The sequence below is a fragment of the Thermothelomyces thermophilus genome, chromosome 2, assembly GCF_000226095.1.
Source record: "Thermothelomyces thermophilus ATCC 42464 chromosome 2, complete sequence".
NCBI classification, from domain to species: Eukaryota; Fungi; Ascomycota; class Sordariomycetes; order Sordariales; family Chaetomiaceae; genus Thermothelomyces; species Thermothelomyces thermophilus.
The window spans coordinates 4,104,431-4,127,521 of NC_016473.1; the positions used below are offsets into that span (position 1 = coordinate 4,104,431).

At 59.6% G+C, this 23,091-nt stretch overlaps 6 protein-coding genes across 6 annotated transcripts; 1 reads left to right on the forward strand and 5 right to left on the reverse strand.

The window, feature by feature from the left end:
* Positions 1 to 3: 3 nt before the first annotated feature.
* Positions 4 to 1,757, reverse strand: MYCTH_2143238 (uncharacterized protein; the record flags this gene model as incomplete). Its single annotated transcript, XM_003662003.1, has 1 exon — positions 4 to 1,757. The coding sequence occupies one exon, from the start codon at positions 1,755 to 1,757 to the stop codon at positions 75 to 77; it is 1,683 nt and encodes a 560-aa protein (XP_003662051.1). The 3' UTR covers positions 4 to 74.
* Positions 1,758 to 1,945: 188 nt separating this feature from the next.
* On the reverse strand, positions 1,946 to 3,516 carry MYCTH_2302132 (uncharacterized protein). Its single transcript, XM_003662004.1, has 2 exons — positions 3,048 to 3,516; positions 1,946 to 2,916 (listed from the first exon to the last, which is right to left on the reverse strand). The coding sequence occupies exons 1-2, from the start codon at positions 3,399 to 3,401 to the stop codon at positions 2,185 to 2,187; spliced, it is 1,086 nt and encodes a 361-aa protein (XP_003662052.1). The 5' UTR covers positions 3,402 to 3,516; the 3' UTR covers positions 1,946 to 2,184.
* Positions 3,517 to 5,376: 1,860 nt separating this feature from the next.
* On the reverse strand, positions 5,377 to 8,968 carry MYCTH_2302133 (uncharacterized protein). The gene has a single exon (XM_003662005.1). It carries the CDS (start codon positions 8,743 to 8,745, stop codon positions 5,749 to 5,751), a length of 2,997 nt encoding a protein of 998 aa, XP_003662053.1. The 5' UTR covers positions 8,746 to 8,968; the 3' UTR covers positions 5,377 to 5,748.
* A 1,077-nt stretch (positions 8,969 to 10,045) lies between these two features.
* MYCTH_2302135 (uncharacterized protein) lies at positions 10,046 to 12,308 on the forward strand. The gene is made up of 2 exons (XM_003662006.1): positions 10,046 to 11,274; positions 11,394 to 12,308. The coding sequence occupies exons 1-2, from the start codon at positions 10,138 to 10,140 to the stop codon at positions 12,249 to 12,251; spliced, it is 1,995 nt and encodes a 664-aa protein (XP_003662054.1). The 5' UTR covers positions 10,046 to 10,137; the 3' UTR covers positions 12,252 to 12,308.
* Positions 12,309 to 12,702: 394 nt separating this feature from the next.
* Positions 12,703 to 15,183, reverse strand: MYCTH_110931 (formate dehydrogenase). The gene is made up of 4 exons (XM_003662007.1): positions 14,968 to 15,183; positions 14,713 to 14,760; positions 14,029 to 14,183; positions 12,703 to 13,874 (listed from the first exon to the last, which is right to left on the reverse strand). The coding sequence occupies exons 1-4, from the start codon at positions 14,968 to 14,970 to the stop codon at positions 12,977 to 12,979; spliced, it is 1,104 nt and encodes a 367-aa protein (XP_003662055.1). The 5' UTR covers positions 14,971 to 15,183; the 3' UTR covers positions 12,703 to 12,976.
* Positions 15,184 to 16,787: 1,604 nt separating this feature from the next.
* On the reverse strand, positions 16,788 to 22,939 carry MYCTH_2302139 (uncharacterized protein). The gene is made up of 2 exons (XM_003662008.1): positions 17,446 to 22,939; positions 16,788 to 17,359 (listed from the first exon to the last, which is right to left on the reverse strand). Exons 1-2 carry the CDS (start codon positions 22,578 to 22,580, stop codon positions 17,179 to 17,181), a joined length of 5,316 nt encoding a protein of 1,771 aa, XP_003662056.1. The 5' UTR covers positions 22,581 to 22,939; the 3' UTR covers positions 16,788 to 17,178.
* Positions 22,940 to 23,091: the final 152 nt, after the last annotated feature.

The window sequence follows — 23,091 nt, forward strand, 5'->3', positions numbered from 1 at the left end:
GTTGGTTTGTATGTGCATGATTATTCTCGTGTGTGATTGTGTACATATATAAACGGGGCATTATATTCTATGCTTTACATCTTCAAAACGAGCCAGTCGTCTCCCAGGCTCGGGTATTTCTTGGTCAGATCGTTAAAGAGGCCTGTAACCGGGCCTTGACGCTGACTCCCATCGTGCCACACCTTGACGCCCGCGAGGTGCGCGATGAAACCGTCCGGTCCAGAGATCATCAAGAGGTTCTTACCGCCCTGGACGGGATTGCCGTTGGCGTCCTTGCACCGGCACGACTGGCCGCCGGTGCCAACGAGAGGATCCCGCTCGTCTGACGAGACTAATCTCCCGGCCGAATGGTAGGCGCAGGCATCGGAGACGGCGGCGGCGGCGGCGGCACCGCCATCCTTGTTGGGGCTTACACCGCCGCCGGCTGACCAGAACCCTCCCCAAGCAGGGGTGCGAGCCAGTCCGGAGGAGGGCTGCGTTGACGCTCCCGTTGCGCGGGCGACGGTGCCGGCGTCGATGAAGGACCCTTCCTCGTCGACGGTGCACGAGTACCGGAACCGGTGCTCGCCGTACCTCCTCCGGAACGCCTCGAGCAGTTCGAGCACGGGGCCCTGCGGGCTCTCGGCGCCGCACCCGACGCAATCCTCCCTCCGCCGGTTCGCCCACACGACCTCCATCTCGACGCGGGGGTCGTCCAGCACGGCGCTGGCGGCCTGCAGCGCGGGCGCGATCCCGGTCCCGCCGGCCAAGAAGACCACCTTCTTCTTCTTCTTCTTCTGCTCCTCCTCCTCTTTCGTCTTCCTCTCGGCCCCATCGCCGCCCGGCCCGTCCCCGTCCTCGTCGCCACCACCAGCAGCAGCCAGCCCCAGCCGCGCGCGGAGGTCGAAGGCGAGGCGGGGACCCCTCAGCTCGATCTCGTCGCCGACGCGCAGCCGCGCCAGGTACCCGGACACCTCGCCGCCGGGCATGCGGCGGACGTAGAAGCGCAGCTCGGCCGGGTCCCGCTCGCCGTGGTCGGGAGCCGGGCCGTCGGATGCTGCTGCTTCTGGTGGAGGAGGAGGAGGAGGAGGAGGAGGAGGGAGCGGGGTGTACTCGCGCGCGATCATGCACTCGGGCTGCTTGACCTCGACGGCCCAGAGGCCGTGGCGCCAGGCGTCGGCGACGACCTGGCGGCCGCGGGCGGGGTCGCTGGGCCGGACGGTCAGGACGAAGGCGGTCGGGGAGACCTGCTCGCGGGCGGTGATGGTGAAGGGGGTGAAGGTGGTCGGGTTGAGGCAGGCGGGCTTGCCGCTGTGGTCGCCGTCGCCGGCGATGGCGCTACCCTCGACAATTTTGATGGCCGGGGTGAAGACGGCGAGGAGGGCGAGGGTGATGAGGATCTCGGTCCTCCAGTTGATCCTGCTCTTGAACCGCTGAAATCTCTCGCGGAAGGTCCTGGGGGGTGGACTGGGGGGTGGACTCCCGCGAGGCGGGACTGTGTTGTTGGAAATAGGAGGTCCCTGTTTGGGGGGGGCCTCCTTGTGGTTTGGTTGAGGAGACTGGGACTTTGGCGGGGGTGTTGGCGGGGGTGTTGGCGGGGTGGGTTTGGATTTGGCGATCCTGATCGGCGGAGGAGACCTGCGGTGGTGAGGCAGGGTGATGTGGAAGGACCGGTGTTTAATGCGCCGAGTGGTGAGAGTTGACAGGGTCGACGAGGACCGCCCGAGACCAAAATCCCCCGCGGCCATGGACGGCGGCCGCGCCCGAAGACGGACCATTGTTTGGCTCATTGGGACTCGTCTTCGACGGCGGCGTTGCGCCGGCCTTTGTTTGAATGCTTGCACTCACGACACTTTTTTATTTTTTTTTTTTCCTGGTACGGATCCGTGATGAGCGAGGGATCCGTTATGTACGGATGTACTCCGTATTCACGAATGAATGTATGAATTACTCCGTACTGGCGAATCAATCAACGGAGATTTTTGGTTGGCTGAATCCGAAATCATTTGGCAGTGCGAATGGGTATGTAATTAAGCAATATCTTGTTCCGCGCGCCCCGTCAATGGCAAGCCAAGACTCCGTCCCTGTAAGTTAGCTAAGTTAAGCCTGGGCACTCCCTCTCCGAGATGATGATCGCTTTTTCCATTCCATGTTGTCTTGTTTTATTTTTTTCTCTTTTCCTGGTGCACAAGTATGCGTTGCCGTCTATAGCCTCAAGATCTGCCCGTCCTGCCGGATACCCCCCCGGAAGAGCTCCTCAATCACCGTCCCCTTCAAGATGGTCTCCGTCACGATGCCCTCGACGTGCGCCGGCTCAACTCGGCCGTACCATATCCCGTGGCCGGCCAGAGGGTGCGGTCGGCCGTCCTCAGTCGTCAAGGTCGGCGGCAGATATACGATCACATTCCCCGCATACTTGTGACCGCCGATGTGGCTGATCAACCCGACGCGGGCCGCGCGCTCCCTCCCCGATGCCTCCCCTTGGATGGTGGCCCGTCCCTCCCCCTCTAACCCGGCTTCGACATCCAGGGCCCCCTTCAGTACCTCGACGCCCTTCTCGGGCAGCCTCTTCTCGAACTCGTCCCTCAACAGGGGCCCGTAGATGCCGCAGCGCCGGTCCCGGCCGCCGTGGCCGCAGATCAGGACCACGACCTCGCGCACGTCACGCACCCCCCACAGCAGGCTCTGGTAGGCGGGCTTGCGCAGCAGCCTGTCGCGGTGGATAGGCGACAGGCCGTCGTGCATCGGGTGCAGCGCCTCGGGTTGCAGGTAGCCGCGCACGAGGGCCTCGACGCTGTCGAACGAGACGCGCGGCAGGAAGGGCACGTACTTGAACTGCGGGAGGATGTAGACGGAGCTGGTCTGCAGCTCGGGCCGCTGCTTCGGGGCCGGCGAGGAGGGGAAGGACGAGGCGAGGATCGAGATGTTGTGGAAGGGCTGGCGACGTGGCAGGGGTCAGCCGAGCACGAAAACGACAGGGGAGAAGGAGGTTAGGAGGAAGAGGTGACGAAGAAAGATAAAAAAAAAAAAAAAAAAAAAAAAAAAGGGAGCGTGGAGCCGCTACATACATCATTGAACTTTCCTCTGGGCCCGACCAGCTCGCGCAAGTCAGCCACCAGGTTGTCCCCCGCGTTGTCTTCCTCGATGCGAGACGGCCAGTCGTCCTTGCCTGTGCAAACCAGCACGTGCTGCGCATAGTTGGATATCGAGCCGTTGAGGGGCGCATCACGGTCAATGGCGAAGCCCTCCGGGAGCGCCGGGGGCGGGGCGCATGCGCATGTCGGCGCGGGGCAGGTCGGCGTGGTCGGGAAGGGCGGAGGAGAGGTCTTGGTTGCGAGTGCCCTCGGGCTCTGCGGGCGCCGCCGCGCGGTGGCCGATGTGGATCGAATGCATGCTCGCGCGAAAAGCCTATGAACTGTCATGGCGGACGAGGATGCGGGGAACGCCTCGAATGGTAGCTAGGCCAGAGGGTGTGGATAGAGTTCATGGCGTCGGCGACAGGGAGCAGATCCTATTATTGTATTATTGTAGGTCCCGCGCTCGAAAGTCGATGATTGGACCAGGTCGGCGATTCGCACCTTGATGGTTTTTAAGTCCGAGCAGCCGACGTGCACTAAAAGGGTTTGCAGGAGTTAGAACGCTCCTCGGTAGATGAATATAACTATTGCTTCTTCTCTTGCTCTTTTTGGCTGGACCCGCACGTAGTTAAAACGATGAGAACTGCAACTTACACATCGCTGAACTTGGAGACGGTAAGTTCTGAAGTCGCATCACTTTTTTATTTCTTCATATGTTTTCTATACATTCGAAATAATCTTCAGAATTAATATTTTCAATGTGCATTTTTTTTTTTACCCAGGATTGGTTTCAACAAACCTAGATCATACCCTTTTTTTTGGTGTTGGTAAGCTAGCCAGCCCTGTTGGAGGTAGCTTGGCTACATACAGATTTAAGTGTATACATGAACATACAATCAACCTTGACACGCGCTAATTCCGCCACAGGTCCTGGAATGCCTCGAATCTTGCCATCTCTCTTCTGGCAGGCCAGAAAGGAGATATCACCTCTCGCCGCGCAGCTGCTCCCAGCATGCCGCGACCTCGAGTCGGCGGCCCACGAGCTGCGCTGGATTCGGGAGCACGTGCGAGACACCAAGTCGCCCATCCCTAACAAGCTGCGCGTGTGGAAGTTGGTCGAGAAGCGGGCAAGTGGCGTCCCGCTGCAGTACGTCCTCGGGACCCAGCCGTTTGGCGATCTCGAGATCAAGTGCCGGCCAGGGGTGCTCATCCCAAGGTGCGTCTTCTCTTGAAGTATAGGCAAAAAAAAAAAGAAGAAGAGAAAGAAGAAGAAAAAGAAGAAGAAGAAGAAGAAGAAGAAGAAGAAGAAGAAGAAGAAGAAGAAGAAGAAGAAGAAGAAGAAGAAGAAGAAGAAGAAGAAGAAGAAGAAGAAGAAGAAGGGAAAAGAAAAGAATAAGAATAAAAAAAAAGTAAACTTGGATTACCTACCACACGTGCTCACACAACTCCCCGTCAGACCCGAAACGGAGGCCTACACCCTCCACCTGGCCTCCCTCCTCTCCCACTCCCAACAACCCCCGCCCAAATCCCTCTCCATCCTCGACCTCTGCACCGGCACGGGCTGCATCCCCCTCCTCCTCCTGCACTCCCTCCTCGCGGCCCCTTCGACAAGAAACATCCCGATTGACATCCACGGGGTCGACATCTCCCCGCGCGCCGTCCGCCTCGCCCGCGAGAACCAGGCCCACAACACCGCCGTCCTCCGCCTCCTCCCGCGGCCGGCCTCCTCATCGCCCTCGTCCTCGTCACCGTCACCGTCGGGGGCCGGCCCCCGCTACACCCTCGACTTCGCCCGCCACGACATCTTCTCCCCCGCCCTCGTCCCCGCCGTCCGCCAGAGACTGCGACTGCGAGACCGGGACCAGGAAGGGGAAGGGGAAGGGAATGGGGAAGGGGAAGGGAGGGGGAAAGGGGAGCAAGGCGGCGACGAGCAGCCAGGAGGAGGGGCGCTGGACCTGCTCGTCTCCAACCCGCCGTACATCTCCGCCTCCGACTTTGCCGCCTCCACCGCCCGCGCCGTGCGCAACCACGAGCCGCGCCCGGCCCTCGTCCCCGACTTCCATCACCACCACCACATCCTCCTCCACCAGCAGTCACCGGAGGCCGGCGACCGGCGTCCGTGTCCGAATCCGTATCGGTGCCGGCCCGAGGACGTCTTCTACGCCCGGCTGCGCGAGATCGCGGCCGCGCTGCGGCCCCGGAGGGTGCTGATGGAGGTAGGCGGGTGGGACCAGGCCCGGAGGGTCGTGGGGCTCTTCTTTACCAGCCGCGACGCCGGTGCCGAGACCGCTGAGACCGCCGAGACGGGGGATCCCGAGGGCAGCGGCGGTGTCGGCGGCGGCGGCGGCGGCCTGGAGGGATACGAGGTCGAGATCTGGCGGGACGAGCCGGCCGCCGGCGATCGGGGGGAAAGGGTCCAGCTCGCGGGGAGAGAGGTCATCGTGAGGGGCGTGGGGAACGGGAGGGCGGTGTATCTGTATCGTTGATTAAGTCAAGTCGAATGTGTATGAGCGTCACTGGTCGGTGGATATATATATATACGATACGGGACACACGGGAAAGCGGTCCCAAGGATATATATATAGATGTATCTGTATAGATAAGATGTACATACATACAATTCTTGGTCTACATGGGATCTATCGACACTTCAGGAGTTGTTGTTGTTTGTACAGAGGGAAAAACCTGATAGTTATAATACAAAATTTACAAGCTTGCCGTTCTTGATGACAATCACCTTCTTGGCCCGCGAGACGTCGGCGCCCCTGTTGACCAGCCGAGCCTGGCCCTCCTTCGTCTTCAATATCTCCCCCACGATCCACTCCTTCAGCTCCTCCCCGGCCAGCCCGCTCGGCGGCGTCGGAATGTCCACGCTAACCCGCACCTTGCCGTTCACCTGCACCGCGCAGGCCTGCTTCCTCGGCCGCATCGCCTCCAGCTCCAGCGTGCCGTCCACGACGGGGAAGCTCGCCTTGCCCGGCCCGCGGAACATGGACCCGCCGCCGCCGCCGCCGCCGCCGCCGCCGCCGCCGCCCTCGGGCCGCTGCAGCCCCAGCAGGCTCCAGCACTCCTCGGCGAAGGCGGGCGTGATGGGGGCCATCATGCGCACCAGGGCCGACAGCGCCTGCCTCTGGATCCCCTCGCTCATCGCCCCGGCCCTGTCCTGGATCGTGTTGGTCAGGCTCATGAGGTCCGAGACGACCGTGTTGAGCGCGTACACCTTCTCGTACGACGCCGTGACGGACGCGATCGTCCGCTGCACCTCCCGCCACACGGCCACGTCGGCGTCCCACTGCGCCTGTGCCTGCGCGCCCATGCCGTCCAGCCGGCCGGCCGTCTCCTCAAAGTAGCTCCTCGGCGTGGGGAGGGCGCCGCCGTCCGGCGGGGCCGGTCCCAGTCGGACCACCAGGTCGTGGACGCGGCCCAGCCAGCGGGTTACGCCGACGATCTTGTCGCCGTCCCATTCGAGGATCTCGCTGACGGGCGCCTGGAAGAGCATGTGCGCACGCGTCGCGTCCGCCCCGTGCTGGGCGATGACGTTGGTCGGGTCGACGCCGTTGTGTTTCGACTTGGACATCTTCTCGAACGTGACCGTGGCCGTCTCGCCGGTGGCGACCACCTTTGGCCGGAGCGGGTCGCTCAGGTCGACCTCGTCTGGTTTCAGGAACCTGCCGGTTGCCGGGTCGATGTACGTCTTGCCGTGTACCATGCCCTGCGTGATGAGTCTTTGAAACGGCTCGTGCACCTTGTCCGCCGCCTCCGCCGCCGCCTCCACCTCCGCCTCCGCCTCCCCCGACGACACAAGGGACGAGGTCATGAGGAACTTGTAAACGAACCGGGCGTAGAGCAGGTGCAGGATTGCGTGCTCGATGCCTCCAATGTAGAGGTCGACCGGCAACATGGCCTTGGCCTTCTCGGCCGAGAACGGGGCGTCCTTGTTGTGTGCGTCGATGAAACGCATGTAGTACCAGCTCGAGTCAACAAACGTGTCCATCGTGTCCGTGTCCCGCTTGGCCGGGCGGCTGCACCGGGGACAGGTCGTATTGACCCAATCCTCGAGCGCCTCGAGCGGGTTCCCCGTCTTCTTGCCGGCCCAATGCTCGTCGACCTCGGGGAGCATGACCGGCAGCTGTTCGTCCGGCACGGGCACGGCTCCGCATGAATCACAGTGCACGATGGGGATGGGGGTCCCCCAGTACCGCTGACGGCTGATCAGCCAGTCCCGGAGCCGCCACTTCTCGACCGGCTCTGCCAGGCCGGCCTGCTGGAGCATGGACACCAGCATCTCGCCGGTTTCCCTGGACGACTTCCCCTTGTACGGGCCGCTGTGCTCGGTCATGATGCCGTGGTCGATGTACGGCTCGTTCCTCATGGCCGTCGTCGACTCATCCTCGGAAGACGCGAGCACGTAGCGAACGGGTTCGTCCGCGTGATGCGTCGTCCAGAACGCATGGTCGCGGACGTCATGGCCCGGCACGCCCATGACGGCTCCTTCGCCGTAGTCGCCGATGACGTAGGGCGCCACGTACACCGGGATGGACTTCTTGGTCGCCTCGGGGGTCTCGTCATGATAGGCCAGCGGGTTGATGGCCCGAATGTGAGGCAGCAGGTACCCGACCTTGGAGTCCAGGGGCAGCCCCGGAAGAGTATCCAGGAAGGCCTGGAGCTCGGGGTCGCGCTCGGCGAGCTTGGTCACGACCGGGTGGGTGGACGCGAGGGCCAGATACTGCACCCCAAAGAGCGTGTCCGGGCGGCTGGTAAAGACCTCGATGGCGGCGTGCATGTCGTGGTTGAAGGCCATGACGGGGAACTTGATGGTGGCGCCGGTGGACTTGCCCAGCCAGTTCTTCTGCATGGTCAGCACCCTCTCGGGCCACGCGTCGTTCTTGGCCAGGACCTCGAGATCGCGGAGCAGCGGTTCCCGGAAGTCGGAGATGCGGAGGAACCACTGCTTCAGCTTCCTCTTCTCGACCTTGGCACCAGACCGCCAGGAGCACCCATTGGCGTCCACCTGCTCGTTGGCAAGCACCGTCTTGTCGACGGGGTCGTAGTTGACCTCGGCCTCGGCCTGGTATGCGAGTCCTCGCTCATGCAGGAGGAGGAAGATCTTTTGGGTGTGCTTGTAGAAGCTGGGGTCGCAGGTGGACAGCTCGCAGGACCAGTCCCACGAGCCGTTCATCAGGCCCAATTGCTCCTTCATCTTGGCGATGTTTGCTCGAGTCCACGTGGCCGGGTTGATGCCCCTTTCGATGGCGGCGTTCTCGGCGGGCAGCCCGAAGGCGTCCCAGCCCATGGGCAGCAGGACGTTGCTGCCCCGGAGCGAATGAAACCTGGCGACTACATCGGCGATAGTGTAGACGCGGAGATGGCCCAAGTGCAGGTATCCCGACGGATAGGGGAACATGGGAAGAACATATTTCCTCTGGGCGCGGGCGCCATCCTTGGTCTCGCGGGCCGAGTCCGGTAGCGAAGCCCACTTCTCGCGCCACTTAGAGTCTAGAGCAGGGAGGTCCAGCTTGGCCTGAGCGAGTATGCGAGCAGTGGCGCCGAACGCTCGAGAAGGAACCCGCGGTCGCCAACATGGTGGTGTTGATGAAGCGACGAGACCGTGAGCTAGCGCTGGTCTGAGTTGGAGAGCGCCCAATTGGGGCAGGCAGCGGCCAATCGACCTCGCGTGGATTAGCGGCATGGTAAATTTACATTGTTGAATACTGCCGAGTGAAGCTGTATCCCGTCAAGCCATCACGGCCGAGTCCGTCATGCTGCAAGTGACATGCCTTGTGTTCGAGTGTGTAGCGAGGTGGGCCGATTTGCTCCAAACTCTCAAGCTTTCGAGCTTTCAATGGATGCAATGGATGCTGGGGTTCAATGGCCAAGCTTCAGTGGGCCGGTAGTGTAATGGTACTGTACATACATACACTGTAATCCGTATCGATGTAATTTCGGCCAAGATGATGGATCTTTCAGGAGGAGGGTCTCTCGGCTGAATCCGAGATCTCGCCCACATTTGGGAACACCCTACACGTACCGCCTCGTCGTGTCGATGTCACTGGACGCGGTTTATTAGTTATTGCAACCAAGGGAAGTTGATGGTTATTTACGTACCAGGCACTCTCTTCTCTATGATAATCCCTTTTGATTGCCAACACTAGTGCACAAAGCACGGAGTAGTAGGTGTTGGCCCGTGGAGCATTACCAGGGTGACGTTCTTCGGGGGAAAGTGTGGTCGGAAGCATAGAAGGTTAAACTCAATTTAGCTTGTGCCCTTGGTAACCGAAGTTAGCTTGGGAACTGCCGATTGATGGCGCAGGGTGCACTTGAACAAAGCTTTCCGCGGATGTACGGATTACAAAATGTCGTTACCCCGTATTCAGCCCTCAAACCACCCACGCACCTTGACAGTTTCCATAGTGTACACTACGCTTTCGTGAGGCGCCTATGTATCACTAGTATCAGGTCTGTAATGACCACCAAGAGCGTTTCGCTTGCCGGGGTGCTGGGGCGCTGGGGTGCTGTGGGTCTCGCAGAACCAAGGCCTCAGTGCCCAGTGCCTGCCAAGGTTCACGGCCGTCCCAAATCGAGAATCAACACACTCCTTTCCTCGCTTTTTCTTCGACCCGGCCGCACGGTTTCAATCTTTATACAATCAGGCCGTCGGCGGCTCAAGTTTTGAGTGGAGAAACCACAGAATTTTTTAATTAGCATACGGGACGTTGGCGCGGTCTCGTCTCGGTCTAGAAATCAAATACATCGAAACAGCGAATCGTCGACGTCAAACCCCCGTCTCGATCTCGACCGACCGCATCCCCACCGAATCTGCGCCGCCCAGGGATAGGAGGAGGACTCGTAACCACGGGAACTGGCATGATTTATACCTTCTCGGAACGTTAGGCCCATAGTATTCGGTGGCGGCTCAACATTCCATCTTGCATTCGGGATCCTTCCCCAGGAACCCCTTTTTATCCTCTTTCCCTCTCCTTTCCCGCGCCCAGCGCCCGAGAGAGAGGGAGGGAGAGAAACAAAGAGTGTGAGAGACAAGGGTGGGGGGAGAAAGAGAGAGACATAGAGACAAAAGAAAGCAATGCCAACGCTCTACTCCAACCTGCCGCCTGCAGGGCGCGATTCCCTCGAGCTCGCCTCGCTCGCCAGCTCCGACCAGGGTTCCACCGCCAGCGACGGCGACGTCTCCTCGCGGCCGAGCATATCCTCCTCGAGGCGCGCCTCCCTCGAGCGCGACGATCCCCTCGACGCCGACAACCCCGCCGCCGCCTACGGCCACGACGACCATGACGGCGACGCGGCGACCCACGGCCGCGGCCGGCCCGCGCACCACCCCCGCTCCTTCTCCGTCTCGTCCACCTTCGACTTCGCCGCCAACCTCTTCCCGCTCTCGAGCACCGCCGGCGTCGCGGGGGCCGGCGGGTACGCCCCGCTCGGCCCGTCCGGACCCTCTGGGGCGGGGGGCTACTATGCCGGGGTGCTGGGCCGCAGCAGGGGCCTTGGGGGTGGTGCCGGGGCCGGGGGCGCCGGCGGTCTCGGCGGGTCGCTGGAGAAGCACAAGACGCTGACGTACCTGAACGGGCTGTCGCTGATTGTGGGGCTGATCATCGGGTCCGGCATCTTCTCGTCGCCGAGCCAGGTCAACTCGCACGCCGGGTCGCCCGGCGCCGCCCTGATTGTCTGGCTGGTGGCGGGCATCCTGGCCTGGACGGGGGCGGCGAGCTACGCGGAGCTCGGCGGCGCGATCCCGCTCAACGGCGGGCCGCAGGTGTACCTGTCCAAGATCTTTGGCGAGCTGGCCGGGTTCCTGTTCACCTGGGTGGCCGCGCTGGTGCTCAAGCCCGGCAGCGCCGCCATCATCGCCATCATCATGGGCGAGTACCTGGTGCGAGCCGTGATCGGGGCCGAGGCGGAGACGGTAAACGTCTGGGTCAACAAGTCGGTCGCTCTGGTCGGCTTGGCCCTGGTCACCTTTCTGAACTGCGTCTCGACGCGGCTGGGGACGCGCCTGAACGACATGCTCATGTTTCTAAAGTTTGTTGCATTGCTCGGCGTTACGGTTATCGGCATTGTGGTGGCTGCGACCGGCTTCTCGTCCTCGGGGCAGGCGAACAGGGATTGGAAGGACCACCCGTGGTTCGAGGGCACCAAGATGGATGCGTCGGCGTGGGCCGTGGCGTTGTATGCGGGTCTGTGGGCGTTTGACGGGTGGGATAACGTGAGTTTGTACACCCTCCCCCCTTCCCCCCCCCCTCTCTTCCACATACACACTCTCTCCAAGCCCCTATCACCTCTCGTGTTCAAAACGAAAACTAACGAGATTGGACTGAATAAAAGACAAATTACGTAGTAGGCGAGTTCCGCAACCCTAGCCGGGACCTGCCGCGGGTCATCCACACGGCCATGCCGCTGGTGATCACGAGCTATCTCCTGGCCAACATCGCCTACTTCCTCGTCCTCCCGCTCGACACCATCAACTCGACCAACACGGTGGCCGTCATGTTCGGGGCCAAGGTGTTCGGCCCCGCCGGCGCGCTGATCCTCGCCCTGATCGTGTCCGCCTCGTGCCTGGGCGCGCTCAACAGCTCCACCTTCACCAGCAGCCGGCTCGTCTACGTCGCCGGCAAGGAGGGCTACATCCCGTCCCTCTTCGGCCGCCTCGGCGCCGGCACGGGCGTCCCCGCCGGTCCGGAGCTCTCGGCCGGCCCGCGGACGGCGCGGTCCCGGCTCGCCAGCAGGCTGGTCGCCCTCGTCGGGGACGAGGACACGGGCCTGTTCTTCACGCCGATCCCGGCCCTGATCCTCAACGCGCTGCTCACGACCGCCTACATCGCCGTGGGCGAGTTCGGCACGCTCGTCACCTTCTACGGCGTCGCCGGGTACACCTTCTACTTCTTGACCGTCCTGGGCCTGATCGTCCTGCGCGTCCGCGAGCCCAACCTGGAGCGCCCCTACCGCACCTGGATCACCACCCCCATCATCTTCTGCTGCGTCAGCCTGTTCCTGCTGAGCAGGGCCGTCTTCTCGCAGCCGCTGCAGACCCTGATCGTGGTGGGGTTCGTCGTCGCCGGCGTGCCCGTGTATTACTGGAGGGTACGGGGCCGAGGGCGGGGGCGGGGGCGAGTGGGGAAGAGGGAGCTCGGCGGGAGGGAAGAAGGGAGGAGGCCGTGGTGGAAGTTTTGGCAAAGGAGGTAGTAGCCGGACGCCCGGCGGCGGCGGCGGCGGGCAGCTCTGAATCTTGTTTCAGTCGATGGTCTTGGGCATCGGGCTCATCGGGATGAGAAAAGGCCGTTGCCTCGATATCCATACCTATATATATATACACACATAATGGCTCATGTTGGTCCTGTCGCGGGTTTGGCGTGGGAAACAGGATAAAAAGGGTGGGAAAGACCAGGGGGGCAAGCATACTGCACATCTTTCCCGTGCGACTCCGTTTTCGGACGCATGGTTATAAACACATAGATGCATACGGCATCGACATATACCCAACTAACTAATAATATTCATGGCCCGCGACCGCGAGCGGGTTGAGCATGAGGAGCATGACACTTGAATTGTCGGGTATGAAACTTTCAGTTCAGATCAGGCACGTGGGAATCGACGAAGAATCATGAGCATTCCCAGAGTTTAAGGACCTGTAAATGCAATGAGAAGAGAATAAGAAAAAAAAATTCTGACATTCATGACGCATAAGTACTATGATAGACATAACCCAGTTCTTTCTTCCGGCCATCTCAGAGGAGAAAAGGGTGGGCCAACACGCTTGACTCGACAAGAGGTATATATATTTCTCCAGACTTGTTGGCTTCGTAGCTTGCCCTCGTGGCCAACCATTAATCTTCTCTCTTTCCTCCTCCAGAGTCGTACTGCAGTGTGTTTGTTTTCTTTGAGACTGAGTTCCATTTTGGCATTATATTTTAAGAAGTGCTGACTTCCCGCTGGCCGTACGACCTGGTGGCGTACTGGCCATTGTGGACGATGAGGTCCTCCGGGCGGTAGTCGAACCTGCCCGAGAGGTAGCTCTCCAAGATGCGCTTGACGCCGTCGGCGTAGCGCTTCTGGGCGTCAAGGGAAGTGCCGGACATGTGGGGCACCATGGCGTTGCCGCCGCCGAAGGGGTTCTTTGCGGTGCGGAGGGGGTGGTCCGCCGGGGCGGGCTGGGGGAACCAGACGTCGCCGCCGTAGCCGCGCAGGTGGCCGGTGCGGAGGGCCTCGGCGACGTCCTCCTTGACGACGATGGCGCCGCGGGCCGTGTTGACGAGCCAGGAGCCGGGCTTCATCTTGGCGATCAGGTCCTTGTTGAAGAGGCCGCGCGTCTTCTCGTGCAGGGGGCAGTTGATGGTGACGACATCGCACTGGCCCAGCATCTCCTCGAGGTCGAGCACGCGGCGGCAGCCGATCTCCTTCTCTTTCTCTGGCGAGAGGGGCTGGTAGTCGTAGTAGAGCAGCTCCTTGCAGTCAAAGGCCTTGAGGCGGCGCAGGACGCGCTCGCCGATGCGGCCGACGGCGACGGTGCCGACCACCTTGCCCTCGAGGTCGAACTCGTTCTTGGCCGCCTCGGCGACGTCCCAGCGGCCGGCCTCGATCTGCTCATGGGCGGGCACAAAGTTGCGGACCAACACCAGGATGGTCATGACGACGTGCTCGGCCACCGACACCACGTTGGAGCCCGTCACCTCGGCGACCGTGATGCCGCCGTTGGTCTTGTTGGCCGCGTCGAGGTCGACATGGTCCGAGCCGATGCCGGCCGTGACTGCGAGCTTGAGCTTCTTGGCCTTGGCCAGACGCTCGGCGGTGAGGTAGCCGGGATGGAAACTATAGAAAGAAAGCTGTCAGCCTTTTGTTTCTTTTTCATTTTCCTTTCCTTTTTTTTTCATCATTTTTTCCTCTTCTGTTCTTTCTCATAAATAATAAATGAAAGAAACAAAATAAAAGAGTAAAAAAAAAAAGGTCAAGCAGGAGGACTCACGGTGTGGTGATGATAATCTCGGCATCAACCAGCTCGCGGTCAAAGGTCGAGTTCTCGCCGTCCTTGTCGGAGGTGGTCACGAGGGTGTGGCCCTGGTCCTCGAGCCACTTGCGGAGGCCGAGCTCATTCTCGGTCGTCCCCAGGAGGCCCGGCACCTGTTGTTTGTCGACAGGTTAGCCAACTTCTTCCCTGTCTTTGTCGGCTTTTCTTTGCAGAGCCTCCTCGGCCCTGCCCGCTCGTTATTCCCGTCGGGGTCCGGATGCCGTGCGGGAAGGGATGCCGGTGCGGGATTGCCGCGTTCCGCCCGCCCCCTCCACTCCCTGCCCAACACTACGGGCCGAAGAAGCTGCCAAGACGGATGCCTCCCGATGCGAACGATGCGAACGGAATGTTACAACGCAAACAGACGTCCCCACTTTCCCGAGCACTCTCCGAGCCCCCCCAGTCTTGTTTCAGTTTGTGACGCAAACAACCACTCTCTCGCTCTCGTTTTCCTTTTACCCTCTTTCCCTCTTTCTATGTATGGTACCCCGCACTTTCCCAAACGAAGACACGGTACTCGGTATAGACCAGTCAGTGCAGCGGCGAATGTGGCAACCCCGACGGGAAAACAGAGCGGTGCGCGGGCCTAGGAAGGAAAGGACCTAGGGGAGGAATGTCTGTTTTGGTGGGGGGGGCTCTTACCTGTTGGGCGTGCTTGCCGCCGTCGTAGAGAACAGCCAGAACTTTGACCTTTTCGCGTTGTGTGGTTAGCAAGCGTCTCGTCAGGTGCGTGCCGCCCAGGCCCGCCCGATTTGGCAAGACGTCTGGTGTCTGGGGCACACGGAGGTGTTGGTGATGGAGAGCAGCAGGCCGCCAGGGACCCGGGCGTGACAAGGAGGGGAGAAGGGAACAGGTGCGGGAAGAGAACAAGAGGGACGCGGGGCGAGCTGTAAGTACCATTGTGACCGATAGAAGTTATGCTTCTTGGGTTGTGGATTGGATTCCCCTGGGAAGTTCTTGGAGTAGCTTGCCGTGAGAGAGTTTGTTTGGCCGGACGGGAAAGGTCGTCTCTTTTATAGCACCACTTCCTGTCTATGAGGCGGGGTTGAAGGGGCGCGACGATGCAGCTTGAGAGTTCGGATGACGTGTGGTTTTTCCACAGCGGTGGGGAGCAAACGTCTTGTAAGAAAGCTTAAGATGATATCAAACACCGATAGAGCCGAAGACGACGGGAGCATTCTCGGGGATATTTATGTGTTCCTGTTGCTCTGCCCACTCCTCCTCCCTCCCCGCCTGCGGACCCGGATACTCGTGCCCGGCGATCCCTCGATCCGAACCAGCCTTGGGACAGGAGGTAGCTCGGAGAGTGCAACAAAGCCGAAGCCGTTGAATGCCATCTACGGTCAAGGGCCTCGAGGGATGGATGCAAAGGTCCAAGTTTGCTGAGGGAGCCGTGCATGTACTGTACAAGTGTACGAAAATGGAAAGACTTGCTTATAGTTGGCAGGGAAGCTCGATTCGTGCAATCATTCTCGGCAATCACATCCCAGCCTAACATTGGTCAATGGCTCGTCCCATTGGCGACCGCATGTCCACCCCCTGCGGGTTGCCATGTGTATGGATTACTGCGTGTGAACGGGAAGTAAGGTATGTTACACACAATACGCACCACATGCACAGATCCTTTACGTCGATTGATGACATGTCCAAGTTGGTTAGGGAGAGGGGATGGAGCAGGAGGAGGAGGAGGAGGAGGAGGAAGAGGAGGAGAGGAGGAGGAGAGGAGGAGGGTAGGACGCGTGATGGAATTGCAGCTCGACTCTCCAATGGCCGTCCTTGGGCGTATGTGGAGGTTGCTTCGCAGATTGTAGGGCGGCGTTTTGGAGGGGAGGGGTTTAGCCGGAGACGAGACCCCCAGCATTGGAACGGTCCAAGAATGGCGGCTCGACAGCCTGTTGCGTTCGCCACCGAGAAACACGTTGATGGCAAACATCCGAGCAATCCAACAACGATTCGTGCGGCATCTCGGACTTGTGGCACCTATTGATCGGCCTCGCCCCTCTCCGATCCCTTCCCCCCCTCCTCATCACACCACTAGAACTTGTTGGTCCTTTCGGTAATTGTACGATGCAGCCCTGGGTGCTTCGTTCCAATAATGGTCTCTGGTCTACTGCGTACTCGGGAGGACCACAAATGGTTGCACCGGCATCTCGGTGATGGCTCGGCATATGTATGCACTGAGAACCTCGAGGACCCCGCAGTGTGGGTTCGCGCCCTGGTTCAAAGATCTGGAGCGGGGTAATGGTGCCTCTCGAAGTGCAGGAGCATGGCCCATACAAATCAGGCAATAGTTGAGCCTCTGGGCAAAGTGTCTGGACGGGGGGAGGGTGCTGTTCCAGATCCCAGATCGCGGTAAAGTCTCAGCTACTCGACCGTTGTGTGAAACCGAACGAAGGCCAAAACCATCGTAGCCATCGTAGGTGTTGACTTACCTTAAGTTAACCTTAGTTGAATTACCGGTTGGCTTGGTGCACTGTCATCCCAACCTTAACTCTGCAATCGCAGGAAAGGTATGGAGTAGGGAAACGACAAATCTGATCGTTTTCCTCATCCAAAACTGACCCCCGGATTCCACTACGGCCAGCCTCCGCCGAGATTGATAATGCTGAGCCCACAACAGACGTGAATCAGCAGCTGCTCCATCTCTCCGAAACTCTCCATCAACTTGGTCCACTATCATCAACATCCCGAGCAAGCCCGAGTCCGAAAACCTGCCCTACCGCATAAGGGTAGCGTAAGTTTCCGTTGACACGTGGGCGCATGCAAACAACGTCTCGGTCCACGGTAGCAGTCTCAAAAGCAGACAAGAAGAGGAGAAAAGAGGAAAGCAAAAGAAAGGCATGCTCTCATCTCTGAATGTATATGCGTTCTCTCTAATGTGATGCAATGCGTCTCCCCGGTCTCAACTGTGCAGTACAATCGAACCAACACCAGATAGACCGACTTCGAAAAAGAAGGGCGAAGTGGCCAGGTCGTGTTATGAATCGAACAAAAATCAAGATGTTCCCATGTCATCTAGTGGCCCTTACTGCAGCAGGCACCGTCCCTCTACACCGCCGCAACCCCCAAACGGACGCGGCCCCTCTAGTTCCAAATCTGCCCAGCTAGTCAAAAGCCAAAGGGCGAGTAAGGCGGCGGCGACTCCTGCACGTCGGGACTTGCCCCATCCGTAGCCGCAGACGGCGGAGCAGCGGCGGCGGCGGCGGCGACCGCGGGACCAGCCGCGCCCGCCATCCAGCCTGCCGCCTTGGCCATCATCTTGGGAAAGTACTGTTGCACAAACGACTCCCTAGCATCAAACCAATGTTAGCTTACTAGCCTCGCAAATAAATAAACAACCAGAACATCCGGCCGCCGCGGCCGCGGCTAACTCACGTGTAATAGCTATGCTCCGACCCGTGGACGGACACGAGGTTGTGCGCCAGCTCGTGCGCCACCACGACCCACCACCACGTCGTAGCTTCGACCCTGCCCTGCCCGCTCTGCATCCCCTCCCTGCTGTGCAGCTGCTCCCAGAAGCGCAGGTTGCAAAACACGCTCCCGTTGCTGTTGAACGCGATCGTCTTGCCCCTCTCGTCGTAAAAGATGTGCAGCGCCCGGTCGCTCAGCCCGTACACGGCCGCCACGTCCCGCAGCAGCGCCTCGAACCGCGCGATCCCGTCCACGTGCGCCGCCACAAACTGGCCCGAGTCGCCCGGGTGGTCTTTGGACAGGAACACGCGCATGCCACGCGGTGCTTCCGCGGCGAAGGCCATGTTCTGGGCCGGCGTGCTGTCGCAGTACGTCGTCTGTTCCTGCACCACGGTCTGGTGAGGCGGCGCAAAGAGCGTCGACGAATCGTGCGCCCGTGTGGCCTTGATCGCGTTGAGGAGGTTTTGCTGGATGGTTGCGGGCGAGGTGACACGGTTGCCGTCATCCGTCGGCTTGGTGCCGCTACCGCCACCCCCGGTCGAGCCAGGCGGTGGAGGAGGGAGGAACTTATCGAGCTCCGAATGGGTGGGTGACGGGGGAGTGTCATCAGACGTATCGAACCCCAAGCGGCGGGTAAGGTTTGTGAATAGGCTGCCGCCTTTCTTCGGCCGCTGCTGCTGTGGCGGCGGAAGGCCGGCGCTCGTCGAAGGTTCCGGGGAATCGTCGAAACTGCCTGGCATGCGGTCGCGCGCTCGCTGGGGGGTCACGGCATCCTGGGGCGCGTCCTGAGCCGCCCATTCCTTCTCGCGCTCCTGGATCCTCCTCTGCTCTGCCTCGAGCGCCCTGCGACGTTCTTCCTCCACCAGCCGAGCTTCAGCGGCTTTGGCGCGCAGGATCCGGTCGACGTTGTACCCGCGCGCTCGCAGCTCCAGCAAGCCAAGCTTCAGGAAAGGCTCGAAGAAGAAGTAAGCGTGCTGATTAGGGCGCTTCAGCAGGAGTTGACAGATGGCGTGGCCGACTTGGTACATATCTGGCTTCTTCTCCTCGGCGGCGACGTACAGCATCCATCCATTCGCCGTCTGGGAACTGGCCGCTGACCGTTTCTCCTGGTGGGTCTTGGCGTGACCCTTCAGCGACCGCCGCAGGGCGAGCGACGAGACCGTCGTCACTTGCAGGTTCTTTTCCAGCCAATGAGTGCCGTGTTTGATGGCATCACGCTTGTCCTTTGAGTACTCATGCAAGAAGAGCTTCGAGCGTTCGAGCACGTGCTTCCGGAGCCACTCGGCGCCACTCTGATCTCGCGTCCGCTGTCCTACCGACAGTTCTTCCCGGACTCTACTGCCCAGTGATTCGGAGCCGAGGGCCATGTAAAAGGCCTCCAAGAGATCATCCTCCGGGGCACAGAGCAGCGCTTCCTTGAACAGCCGGTAGCTAATGTAATCGTCGAGAATGACAATGCTATCGGCTGTAGCGAGCTGGTAGTGCTTGATCGGAGCATCCTCCTCTTCCGCTGCCTCGGGTTCCTTGTTCTTCCCTGACGACAGTTCCCGGGAGCCGAGCAGCCATGGCGATGTCCGCATTTTCCTGAAAAGCTCTTTGTCCCTCTTGAGAGTCGACATGTCCTCCGCGATCGACCTGAGAAGGTTGAGGTACTTCTCGGGGCTCTGCAGGACACTCAGCAACCGCGCGGGCTCAGTACAAGCCAGCTGTGCAATCTCATGCTTCGTTGGCTCGATCTTGGCACCGCACTTGAACAGGAAGGTATTTGCGTCACCCCCAAAATCGACAAAGTCAAAGATGTCCTTGTATGTTGATGAACTTCCCAGGTAACACTGAGTAGGCCGGATGTAGACCAGTTTTGACCTGGCCTTGTCCTCGGACCCTTCTCGGCTATCCTGTTGCCTCATCACTGGGATGATAGCAGCATCCCTCAACTTCACCAGGCTATTGTGGCCTAGATCTCCCAGCCGGGTAGCAAAGTACTCAAACAGCTTGATGGCCATGGTCCGGTCCTGGGGCGGCTTCGCGATAAGTCGCTCCACACAACCTGTAATCGGAGGATCGCGTGCAACGCCAAATTTCGGGGCGTGTTGGTGCAAATCTCGCCTGAGAATGTCATACCCAAGAACAGCCGCCCTCTCATTCGTGTAGCAGGCAGATGGCTGAACCAACTGTTTCTCCTTGCCTTCGACCGGAAGGAAGCACTTCTCTGAACTGGACAAGTCAAACCCGGTGTATCCGTTGAGATGATGATTCCCGACAAAGTAGGCCATGGCGTTCGCTCGAAGCTTGTCATCTGACGACGACATCATGTCCACAAGCTCCGGAACGGTCGGGAACGGACGTAATCCGAGAGCATACAAGAACCGCGCCTCCGGGCTGGTATTCCTGAAACTGCCTGGAGGGCCCGGCCAGTGTAGGATGGGCAGTCCAAGAGACCGTAACGAGTCTTTGGGCTCGTAGAGCTCCGATACCTTGTATAGCCGGCTGGTGCCCTTTGTGGGCTCCATTCCCGGGGGCCCAGCTTCAGCTGGACACAACGGCGATTCTCGGAGCTTCTTCATATCGGCCAGAGGAATGTCGTCCTTGACGGAAGCGAGATACTTGATCAGCTGCATATGGCTCCATCTCGCATGCGCGCCATCGCCAGCCGCCGGCGAGGGGCTCAATAATCGTGTGAAGATTGTGTCGAGATCGACAGTCTTTCTCACGCCCAGCGCTGTCAGAAATTTTTCCTTGAGATTCCCGCAGCCCTCGAGCGTCGGGAGGTCGTCAAAGAGCTTCACGGATGGGAAGAACGAGTCCTCAGGCTTCTTCAAGCCTGCCTTGGTGGGCATGATGGTGATATGCTGCACCGCAGAGACGACAGACGCTTTGGAGCTCGAGCTCAAGTTGTCCCAATTCTTCGAAAGAACCGTCAGGACTTGAAGAGCGAACTTGGCCGACTTGGTCAGGTTCTGCTCGTCGGGGCTCCTAGGGGCAGATTCGATCAGGAACCTCAACCAAGGGACCACGCCCAGAGGTTCCCAGCCTAGAGCTTGGAGCTTGTTTTCCGGGATGTTCGCAGTAAAGGCGATGGGGAGTGTAGTAGGCGGCAATGGGAGACTCGCCGGAATTCTGCTGTTGGGATAGTTCTTGATTGTGCCGAGGGCAATGATATCGCCGGAATCACCACTGTCGGTGATGGTCGCGACGGCGACGTCCAGCAGCCGCTGGACACTGGGAGGGTCAATGTCTCCATTGTAAGCGCCCTTGGTGATCCACTGGAGGAAGTGGTTGAGCTGGACCTTGTTCAGCGGTTGGGTATTGAGTTCCTGACAGATATCATCGACGGTGATTTCCTTGATGAGTCCGAAATCGATCAGGCGCAAAATGAATGGGTCGTCCTTCATCTCCTTGAGCACAACCGGAATCCCGCCGACGAATTTGGCAATTTCATCAGATGATGTGCGAACCTTCTTCGCCGGGAGCACTCCGCGGGAAGAGAAGACATCCGCGCTAAAAGTCTTAGATGCTACCCAGAAGGCCTCTTCGATGGTCTGAGAGACCAGTGCACTTGGCGTTGAATCCCGGAAAGTGTACGTCTTCAGGATGTGCAGGGCTTCGGGGATGCACTTTTGCACAAGATCCGAGGATATGGCCGCTCCCTTCTTTCCGCTGGCCTCGCACATGTTCCTGAGCTTCTTATCCAGGCACGACATCTCGTCGGTATACGCAAGCCTAGACACGATGCCTGCTGCCCGCAGCATCTCCATGTTCCAGGACCGTACCCAGCGGGCGTTCAGATCTATGGCTTCGCGCTCGACTGTGGGAATGACAGATGGCGCCGATATGTGCATCCCAGCACCGGTTGTCTGCGTAGTCGGGAAACCGATGAAAATACGCCCGCCCGGCTTTTTGCTGGGGAGAACAGAGACAAATACATCAGCGATCTTAGACGCCTGGGTCGACGAGGCCTCCTCCGAGGCGACAGTCTCATCATACGATGAAGTCAGAATGGAGATCTTGGTCTTCTTCGGAGGAGGCTTCTTGGTCGCCCGCTCCAGTTCGGCAGCAAAAGAGGAGGAGATGCGGGTGGCTATCTGGGCCGAGACTACGCGAAGAAAAATGACCGACGTCGACTTGGCTGTAAGATCCTCTGCTATTGCGTCCTGAATCGCCCTTTCTTCCTTGGCGGCTTTGGTTCGAGATGAGGAATAAGACGAGCCTGAAGTAAGCCTAGAAAAGAAGTTCTTCAGTGAAGGCAATTCAGTATAGGACTCGTTAGATTTCGTCGCTGATGCCGCGAGCTGCGGCTTCCAGCCAATGACACTCATAAACGTAGCGTCAATCTGTACACTGGTTTGGTCTGCCGAGACGAGTTCCATGAGTCCTTCTTTGGTCCTGGTTTCCAAGTCTCGCGGAATGCTCAAATTCACAGACGGAGACAGCTTCTTGTGCAGCTCCAGAAGCTTCCAGTCGTCGATCCAAAACTCGACGTTTTGCAACGCCACAAATGTCGAGCTGGTCGCGAGGAACTGGCTGACGGAGAGCAAGTTTGGAAGCGGCGTGGTAGTATTCCTGTAGTCGAGCACAAAGGTAGTGTCCGGGCTTCCCTCGCCGGGCGGGAGAGTGACCTTCCTCGTAAATAACGCGTTCCCTTTCCAGTAGAAAGCCATGGCCTCGTCCCCAGAACTGACGAACGGCTCCTCGCAGTCGGCAAAGACACTGTAGAAGCCAACGCCGAAGGCGCCGATCTTGGTTTCGTCGGGATTACCCTCGGCAATCTTCTTCAGCCTCCTCCAGTCCGTCTGAGAAAATGGTTGCCCGTTATTCTGGACGACAAGCCGCCGCAGGGTGTGGTGCGAGATGACATGCTTAACAAGTTCGGACTGGTTGGTTGTTGTTGGGAGCGGAACCTGTGTCGACGGAATCGTTTCCCACTTAATCTTGACCGTTGTAGCCTGCGCATCGGCAGCATTCTGAATGAGCTCTCTAAGGGTTGTCCATTCTCCCGAGTATCGTGCGAGAACCTTGTCGATGAGCGCTCGGGTGTCGACCGTAACCGCCTCCTCGTCCTCACCGCTCAGGGCGGCAGCGCGAAGGCGCGCATAATCCATGACGATGCCCTGTCCTCCACCAAGGCTACAAATCGATGCGGCACACGATTTTGCGGGAGGTTCGAATGGGAATCCGGAGCGAGAAACGGAGCTGGCACTCGAATGCGAGGGAGTCCGGGTTATCGCGAGTCGTGGAGGGGGTGGGGTCCAAATAACTGATGCGGTCAGTGACGGTGGTGAATGTAGAGGAGCTATCCAAATCACCGATACTCCCGTCTCCAAGTTGGCACGTTTCTTTAGCGACAAAATTATATAGAAAGTGCCTTGGAGTTAGGAGAATCGCCCTCGAACCTCGACGGTTCCAGGCCGCAGTTGTCAATGCACGCGTTCTTGTACGGATAGGTGGATGGATGGAGTGTATGTAACTATGTATAGTTTGCACGGATTCACGGATTACAGCGGCCCGCGCTACAGCTTCGTCATCCCTGTCAGCCTTACCAGTGATTTAAGTCACGTTCGGCCAATCATTTGTTACCAATGGCTCAGGAGGAAAGCGCCGTGCGGCACAGGT